This window comes from Heteronotia binoei, chromosome 3 (genome assembly GCF_032191835.1).
Source record: "Heteronotia binoei isolate CCM8104 ecotype False Entrance Well chromosome 3, APGP_CSIRO_Hbin_v1, whole genome shotgun sequence".
Taxonomy (NCBI): Eukaryota; Metazoa; Chordata; class Lepidosauria; order Squamata; family Gekkonidae; genus Heteronotia; species Heteronotia binoei.
The window spans coordinates 40,833,159-40,842,543 of record NC_083225.1 but is presented as its reverse complement, the minus strand read 5'-3'; the positions used below and the strand labels follow the sequence as shown (position 1 = coordinate 40,842,543).

Below are 9,385 nucleotides of genomic sequence, written 5' to 3'. Positions count from 1 at the left end.
ATAGCTCGTAGGCAGTGGTTTAGAATGCAAAGTGGTACAAATATAACATCCAATGACAGAATAGTAAAATTGAGCTTACATTCTGCATAAAACTTTGTTGGTCTTAAAGGTGAAACTTGACTCCTACTTTGTTCTACTGCTTCCGACCAACACGGCTGCCCACCTGGATCCACCCCGTAAAAAGTGTGCCAGGAAAACGCCGTGATGCGACGTCACCCCAGAATGGGAAACGACTGGTGCTTGCACAGGGGACTGCTACCTTTTTTCTTGAAGTTGTGCGGGGGAGCGTGTGGGCCAGCGAGAGGGAGGGAGGGCTGAGCATATCCGGATAGATCTGGTAGAGGATATTGGGGGATGGGTGGGGTGGGGGGGTTCTCGGGCAGGGGAACCGAAAGAGACAAAGGAACAGGATAGAGTCAAGATTTCGTTCTAGAAGTCAACGAGATGCATCCATCAGGAACTGACTACCAGAGGAGACTTTTCACGCACCCCACCTAAAGGCTGGCTCGGAGGTGGCAGTCCGCACGTGGTCTCTCAGCCCTTTCTCTCTGGGCTCCTCCGAGTTGAAAAGGAGAGGCTGGTCTTGCAGGCAGCCTGTTGAACAAACCGAGTTCTACAGAGAGGGCTCTGGAAATTGGCTCAGGAAGGTCTTTCACTTCCTCGGCGTCTGTTTCCAATTAGGCGTAGAACTACTGGAGGGGACCCCCTTTGCCAAAGAGTCCGCCTTGAGCGTGCGCCGAATCCAGCGCCAGCACCGCCCCAATCCAGCGCCAGCACTTCCCCGGGCTGTCCGGGAAGATGGGAAGCGCGCCCGGCCAGCTCCTATTTCTGACGGGCCGCCAGATTCTGCTCTGCGCGTCCTTGGCGAACCCGGAGGAAAAGTGAACTTATTTTCTTCTTATCGCTTCGGCGCTGGAGAAAGGCAAGGGGTGGGGGGTGGGGCAGGGCTGTTCTTCATCAGGGAAAGGTGGGCGTCTCCTTCCCTTTGGCGCAAAGTTGTACTTATTTCGCCGCTTCCCGCCTGTGCTTGTTGGCAACCAGCCTCATTCAGTTCAGGGGCCCTTACGGATCTGACTCGGGGCAAAGGAACAAGGGCTGAGGATCGCGGCGGCAGCCTCTGGCCAGCTGGGGGTCGATCCGGTTTTAAGAAAACGCAGCGTTTTGCGTAAATCCTAAAATGCATTGTTTGTGTAAATGCCAGGAGGCTCCAGAAGCCTCCGCCTTTCCCTCCACCTGTACCTGTTCCGCAGACAAGTTAAGCAGCCCAGGAGTTTCCTCCTCCGAGGACTTGGCGGCCCCTTCCCGAATCACACCGAAGCCTCGAGTTTTTTTTCCAAACTGTCCAAGCCTATCCGGTGTAAACGGGACGCCTAAGTTTGCAAAAACTTGGGAGAACCGGCTGCTTTGACGAGTCGCGATTCCCCGCCCTGGCGGCTCATTCAGCTGGGTCGGTTTTTAAACAGAAGACCCGCGCCGACCGCTCTGTGATGAGGTTTCACCGAGTCGGGAGCGAAGCGGAGAGGCGGATCTGACGTCTGGCCCAAGATTTCGTCATCTGAGACGAAAACTCTCCCCCGAAAACGAATCCCTCGTTTCCCCATCCGCCAGTAAGTTGACTGGGCGGCTGCCTAAGGGAAGGGCCGGCGGCTCAGCCTCTCCCATCTGTTGCGTCTTTGGCCCCTGCACTCGCATCCGTCGGAACACCTGGGTCGGCCCCTTTCCAAGCGCCCCTCGGTCCAGCCCGGAGGAACATAGGAGAGCTTTAGGAGAAGGGTCCTTCTTCCACCCCCACCTCTTCCCAGTTCACTCTCAAACGCTGGAGCAGAGCTCTGGCGCCCACCCGGAGTCGAGTCCCCCAGAATTCGTTTCCCCAGAGATTGACTTCCAAGCCATTCGGTTCGGGGGCTTGCAGTTTCAGGGATCATCCCTCCCTTCGCAGTCCTAAACAGAGCATCTTTACACGGGAGTAAATCGCTCGGGAAGCGACCGGCGCTTCTTTGGGAAGGGGGGCGTGCGCGGGATGGAACCCGGGTTTGGTCGGACAGAGGTCGCTTTGGCAATGGCGGCGCTGTCTTTTCTAGGGGAAAAGGTCGTGTCACAGAGCTCCTTTCCCGACCGGTTGTTTATTCTGACGACAACGACGGTGCCAGGCGGATGTTGCAGGGACCCGAAAGCGGCCCTCTGTGGCCAGCACGCCCGCGTGCCGTCCAAAGTTCCGACTCAGTTGCTTCGGGACAGAAGTGTAGAAGGAGAGCCAGGAGAGCCTTTGTAAAAGAAGTGTAGGAGGAGAGCCTTTGTAAAATATTGTGCCTGTCTTGTCTAAGGCTGAAGCTTACGGAAAGGGGAGAGAGGGAGGGAGGGATACGCACGCGATGGAAGAAAACGATTTGACGGAACACAGAAAGTTGTATTAAATCTTTTTGGGCACCCGCGCAAACTGCTTCGAAGGATCCCGACTATAAGCGTCGGCTGGGTCGCTGCTGTTGGCAAACCCAAATAAGTTGTCAGGCCGGCTCGCTCCAGGTGGCTGGGCAGGCCGGCTCCTCCGGAGGCCCCTGAGCGCCAGAGCGCGGCCGCCTCCCCGGCTGCCCCCCTGCCAACAAGCGTGCCACCCCGCCGCCTCTCCCCCTGGCACGCCGCTGCCTGCCGCTTTGGCACTCCTTCTGCGGCAGGGCGCGAAGTCTCTCTCTCCCCCGCCTCCTCCTCCTTCTCCAAGTGAAACTTTTGCAGATGGGGCGAGGGGGAGGAGGGGAGCGCGCGCTCGCGAGGGAGCGGAGGGGGGGCGGGGGAGAGGGGAGAGCCGGGGAGCGCGCGAGGGCGGTTCCCCGCTGGGCGCCCGGCCTGAATGGGAGCCAATCGCGCGGCCCTGGCCTCTGCCAATCATCGGTCTCCCTCCAATCCCACCCGCGCACATTTCCAAACTCTGGTTCCCAACCGCGCCGCTCAAATGTGCCGAGCGCTCTGCCAATCGCTGGAGGCCAGAGGCGCGGGGCGAGGATGGCAGCAGCAGCAGCCGCCGCCGAGCAGGGCCGGCCAGCAGACAAAAGAAGTTAAAGAGCCGCCGCTCCCTCGCTCGCTCGGGCGCTCCATGTTGGGCAAGGCGGTGGCGGTGGCGGCCGGAGCGGGCTCGACGGGCAGGGGGAGGCGGGCGGCGGCGGCGTCCCCCGCGGGGCAGCCGGGCCGCGGCGCCATGGAGCCGGCGCTGACTTGCAAGCGGAGCCCCAGCCTGCGCCTGGCCGACCTGGCCGCTCTGTACGCCGCCGGAGGAGGAATAGGAGGAGGCGGGCCCGGGGGCAGCGCCGCTGGCTTCCCCCACCTGTCCCCGGGGGACCTGGGCGCCCCGGACCCGGCGGTCGCCGCCCCCTTCGGGCCCGAGCACGTGGCGGCCGTGGCGGCGCTGAAGCTGGGCGCGGAGAGCCCCTTCGCCGCCGCCTCCTCCTCCTCCTCCTGCGGGGGGGCGGCGTCGGGGGGGCTGCGGCGGGAGCGGGCCGAGCCTCCTCCTCCCCCCCAGGCCAGCTCGCCCATGTTCATCTCCTCGGCCGGCACCTACGGGGCTGGGGGGGAGGCCGCCTTCCCGGCCTTGCACGAGCCTCCCCCGACGCCCCTCAACGGGCAGATGCGCCTGGGGCTGGCGGTGGCGGCGGCAGCGGCAGCAGCGGCCGAGTTCTACGGGCGCGTCGAGCCCTTCCGCGCCTCCTCCGCCTCCGAGGCGCCCTTCGGCCCCGCGCCGCCGGCCTACCTGGCAGCGGCGGCGGTCCTGCAACAGCAGCAGCCGGCTGCGGCGCCCCCTCCTCCGACGGCGTCCCAGGCGCCCCCCCACCCGGCGGCAGCGGCCTTCCTGCGCTACATGCGGCAGCCCATCAAGCAGGAGCTGATCTGCAAGTGGCTGGAGGCGGGGGGCGCGGGGGGGCCCGCCGGTGGCTGCTGCTCCAAGACCTACGGGACGATGCACGAGCTGGTGAGCCACGTCACGGTGGAGCACGTCGGGGGGCCGGAGCAGAGCAGCCACGTGTGCTTCTGGGAGGAGTGCCCCCGCCAGGGGAAGCCCTTCAAAGCCAAGTACAAGCTCATCAACCACATCCGCGTCCACACCGGCGAGAAGCCCTTCCCCTGCCCCTTCCCCGGCTGCGGCAAGGTCTTCGCCCGCTCCGAGAACCTCAAGATCCACAAGCGGACTCATACAGGTGGGTCACTCGGGCGCCTCCTCCTCCTCCCGTCACTGCCGCGGCCCCGACGACGTGCGCGCCGCCAGCCAGCTGACGGCGCCGGGCCTGAAGAAGAAGAAGGCAGGGCCTGCACTGCGCCCTCCCCTTCAGGCGGCCCGGGGCTCGGGGAGGGGCGCGGAGGGACAGCTGGGTACCCTCGGACGGGCAAAGGGCCCTGGCGGAAGCTTGCCCGACTCTGCAGGCGAGAAGAGCAGGTGGCTCTGGCCCCCGGGAGGTAGAAAAGAAGCCCCCCCCCCCGTCGCTTCTCGGTCCCTGAGGCCAAACCCCAGGTCGCCTCCCCCGCCCTGCTTGGACGTGGTCTGGGGTGGAAGGAGAGGAGGGTCCTGGGGTTGGGAGGAGAAGAGAGGGAACGAAGTTTTGTTGACTAGAGATGGGGAGGGGGCGCTGTGAAAGAAAGACAGGCATCCCGGCTGCTGAGTTTGGCGAAGTGAGGGGGTGATTCCGGGGACAAGGCGCCCTCTTGGATCCTGTGGCTGGGATTCGTCGAGGGGCTGGGTGGGGTGAAGAAGGACCGGGGAGGCTCTTAGGGGAGGGGGCGTGGAGGGTCTCAGCAGTCCTGGCTCAGCTGCTGCCTTGAGAAACTTTGAGGGGGGGGGCTGTGTCCTCGTGGCTCTGGGCGCAGAGCTGTGCGTAAATTCGGAAAGGGAAACTTTTGCAACGCCTTTTCCAGCGGGAACCCAACTGTGTTTCCTTTCTTGGCGTGTGAAGGAGGGGGCTCGTGGCCCCATCGGCCCTGGCCTGGGGGTCTCGTGTAGGGTCCTGCATCTTTCTTTCTTTCTTTCTTTCTTTCTTTCTTTCTTTCTTTCTTTCTTTCTTTCTTTCTTTCTTTCTTTCTTTCTTTCTTTCTTTCTTTCTTTCTTTCTTTTAAACCACCTCGGATATGATTTGCGACTGGCCCTTGGGCTGCGCTTAAAAGGCAGTTGGGATTTATAGCGGCGTGTGGACGGAGATTATTCGCCGGGGGCTATTTCAAAGGAGGGGGACTTAGCTTAATTGTTTTGCGTGAGTTATGGCGTTTTGTTGCAAGTGGGGGGGAGGGGGGGAGCGAGAGACCGGACGGGCGAGGTGTTGTTCAAACGCCCAAGCAAATGGCTCCTAGCGGAAAGGATCGATTGTTCCCCCCAGGGGGTGAGGGCTCGGTCGGACCAAACCCATCTGCATGTCCCCCCCCCCTTCGTAGAGGAGGAAGAAGGAGGAGGGGAGGGCTTTCGTCCCACGGACGGAGAAATCCACCCTGGCTTTGGCCGTAGGCTCTGCTCCGGGCCCTTTGGAGAAGCTGGGGCACCGCCGTGGGCGAAGCGAGCCACGTCTGCCGCTGGTTGCCCTGCCCGACGTAAATTGGCGGGAGAGGTGGGAAATCCAGTCTTACGGGAAGGGAGGGCTTCAGAGCTCCATTGGCCTTCCTTTCTTCCCCACCGCGATCCAAACTCTGGTTTAGGAGCCGAGGCCTCCTGCCCGCTTTGCAGTGCCCCCCCCCCTCTCCAAGCTGTATGTGCCCAGCTTCCAACTGAGCGGCCGGAGCCCCTGTTTTCTGGCCCTTAAGGGAATCGGCGTCCAGGTTCTCTGGGACCAGAGTAGTCCTGGTGTTGTGGCGGGGACATCGGCTGGGGTCGCCCCCTCTCGGGTGCCTCGAAGTGTTGGGCGGACGCTTTGAGCCCACAGTCTCCCCCACCCCAGATCAGCCTCACTTCGGAGAGCCCTCCCCGCCCCCCCCCCCTCAGCCTCCGGGATCTAGGCTGCTTGGCCGCTTGGAGCCGCTGCCCCTTGGCCCAGTTCTTGGCGCTCCCGCCCGGCCAAAGGCGTCCCTCAGATGCGAGCCCCGGGGCTCCTTCCCTTCTCAGGGACCTCTCCGACCCTCGAGGCTCAGCCAGGCGGAGAAGCCGTTCCAGAAGGACAGAGTCACGGATCCATGGGCCCGGCGGCGGTCAAGAAGCCCCAGGTAGGCAGGCGCCGGTGTCTGCTACCTTCTCCCGCCGCCTGGCCAGCTGCGGCCCGAAGGAGAGGGCGGCTGGCAACTCTGCCTTTGGCGCAGATGAAGAGGAAGAGATCCGGTACCTGAGGCCACGCGCGCCTGGGAGGGAGCCAGTCCTGTCCGGCTGAACTTGATGGGATTTACGTCTGAGTAGGCGGCTTAGAACTGGACGAGGGGGCCTGCAGTCCTAGGCAGGCGCCGCTGGCCCAAGGGGGGCTGACTTCTGAGTCAGCTTGCCGAAGTTTTGCACTGGGGGCGGTTCTTTAAAGCACAACACCAAACGCTGCGGTGCCCTTTGAACGGACATCTCCTCCCCCTCTCTTTGCAAGCCTCCAGCCGGAGATGGAATTCGAAGGGGCGCGGGAAAGGGAAGCGCGAGGGAAGCTGAATTCCACCCCCCAACCCACCCCTGCAAGCCGCTGCTTCTTGCGCGAGTCGGCCATTTTCGAGTCCCGTCCGGAGAACGAGGCTTTCTTTCCAGAGCCGCGGGCGGATGAGGCGGTTGGCTGGAAGGGGAGGGCGCGCCCGGGCGGCCCCTCTGGCTTCCCTGCGCCCTTCTGCTTCCGAGCCCCTTCCAGCGGCGCCTGGGGCTGCATCTCCCGGGGCTCTGGCGCCAGAAGCTCCAGGGGGGCTTGGGGGGGGGGGTCCAGGCTCCCCTTCACCGAGGCCTCCCCCAGGCTACGATGGGGCTGCTTTTCAGCAGCCGGTGCGGAAGCAGGACAGCCCGTGGGGACGCGACCTCGGTTGTGCAGCCCAAGTCAAGGGCCAGCCTCCCGTCGGCGTTGCCTGAAGATCACCGGGGCTCCTTTGGCAGGCCCCTTTTGTAGAGGTTTTGGGTTGATGTTTCCCAGAATCTCCGCGCCTTAACAGAATGCAGCTTTTTGCTGGAACCAGCCAGGTTCCTTGCAGGGGTCGGTTGCTACCTGGATGCGGTTCACAAAGGTTTTCTGGCTGCAAGAACTCCAGAGTGCCTGAAGGAAGATGGGGGGCTGGGGGAGGGGAAACCAACATGCGCTCGGAAATATTTCCTTCTCGCTTCTTCTCTGCGAAGGGGTGCGAGAGCTTACAGGGCTTTTAGTACAATCGCGCCTGCTGCACCCTCTACGCTTGAGTTCGACAACTGGCGGGAGCGAGGGGGCGTGATCCCCTGCACGCGTGTATGCGAGTCAACCGAGTAGACTTGCTTGGCTCCATAATCCAAACGCACACTTAACCGAATAATCGCGAAGTGGAGGCGCCAGCTACCTCGTGGAATCAAAAATATGTATTGAAATAAGGGGATCGCTGTGACTACGCCTAATACTGCATGCACCCTTGCAAATACACTTCTATATTGTTGGGGTTTTTTTCCAAAATTGCATGCCTTTTCCGAGGAGGTAGCCCACTTCCTGCTCCTATGTCCTAGCAACCTTTCCTTTTTAAGGAACTGGAGTTCTTATCCAACCCCGGAGGTGTCTTTGTAGCGAACACGGGTCTTATAGGTAAAGGGAGGAGAGCAGCTTCCACACCGATTGGCGTTGTTAAACTCTGCGCTGAACCTGTTGAAGGAGATCTGAGTTGGGGGTTCCAGGCCCGAACCAGCCTAAGGGAAGAGACTGGGCTCCATAACTGGCTGTTGGGTGGTTGTATGTTCCGGTGTCCTCCTCTTTGAGTGGGTAGGATGGGCTTGCTTTAAAGCAAAGAGGAAATGGGGACTCCCTCCCTCCCTCCCCCGGCGGTCTGTTGAGGTCGTAAAAATGTAAACAACAACAACCAGCAGAATGTTTAAACAGGTGTTGCTTTCCTTTTCGACAAGGGGGGGACTCTCCCCTTGCAAACCACCAGGAACGGATTATGCCGATATTGGTTTGTCCAGAGACAAAGCCAAGGCCATGTATTGATGTGTAAGCCCTCTTTCTTTCTTTTTCTCCCCCCCTCTCCCCCCACCTTAATCCATCCCTTAAAATTTTCATTTGGAAGAAAAATCTGGGCATGGAATAAGGAAAGACATCTCCATTGTTCTGGGGTGCTGTTCTGAGATTCTGGCCTACGAGTTGCGATTCACAAGAATGTTCCTTGAAAAAGAAATGGGTTTGTTTTGAAGATGAATTTAAACCTACCCGCTCTCACCCTGTATTTCCACAGCCACTTTTTAAAAAATAAAATCCTGTTAGAAGAAGGGCTGAACCCCAGTCAAAATATCTTTGCTGGGCCTTTGCTTTCTAAGGCCCAGCTATTCGGTAAATAAAGAAATAAAATAAGGTATAGCTTGATCATTCTGTCTGTTGCTTCCTACTTATTTCTGTTTGTTTGCAGCGTGAGACACTGAGAGACTGGATTTTGTCCTTTTCATTCAGCAGGAGGTGTATTATAGATTTTTGTGTTTTTTTCTCTTTCAGGAGAGAAGCCTTTTAAATGCGAGTTTGACGGCTGCGACAGGAAATTTGCAAACAGCAGCGACCGGAAAAAACACTCTCATGTCCACACCAGTGACAAGCCATATTTCTGCAAAGTCAGAGGTTGCGACAAATCCTACACCCACCCCAGCTCCTTGCGCAAACACATGAAGATCCACTGCAAATCCCCCCCACCTTCCCCACCCCTGGGGCCTCACGGCCTGCAGCCTGCAGGGGGCCCCCTGTCCCCTCTCCAGGACTCCGGCAGGGGGCGCCCTGCCAACCTCTCTCCTCAGGTGACCAACCTCAACGAATGGTACGTCTGCCAAGCCAGTGGGGCACACAACCACCTCCACACGCCTTCTAGCAACGCCACATCTTCAGAGGAGGAAGAAGACGAGGAGGAGGAAGAGACTTATAGGAACTCTGAGGCCAGAACTATTCATTAATAGAGAGAGACAGAGAGAGAGAGAGGTGGCATGCCTATGCCATCTTGGTGAACTCGGCTATTTATTCCGTATATGAAACCCTATGGTGTTTGTATGTGTAATTAATTTAATTAAGACATTGGACTTTTCTTTTTAAGCAAAAGGAAGAATCTTTTTTGGGGAGAAATATAATACACCACCCTGGACTGCAACAATGATCCAACCTGCATCTTTGGTGCTGGGGGAATTGTTTGATGCATTGCATGCGCTGGCTACTCCCATGCAGTAGTTCCCCTCCCCACAAATGAAACTGGAAAGGAAGGTGGTTGTTTATGAATGTAACTTGGTAGCTGATAGGCTTTCTCTAGGCCAGGCGCAGGCCTG

General features: G+C 59.7%; 1 protein-coding gene across 1 annotated transcript; it reads left to right on the top strand.

The window, feature by feature from the left end:
- The first annotated feature begins 3,190 nt into the window (after positions 1 to 3,190).
- ZIC5 (Zic family member 5) lies at positions 3,191 to 9,177 on the top strand. The gene is made up of 2 exons (XM_060235236.1): positions 3,191 to 4,184; positions 8,577 to 9,177. Exons 1-2 carry the CDS (start codon positions 3,191 to 3,193, stop codon positions 9,020 to 9,022), a joined length of 1,440 nt encoding a protein of 479 aa, XP_060091219.1. The 3' UTR covers positions 9,023 to 9,177.
- Positions 9,178 to 9,385: the final 208 nt, after the last annotated feature.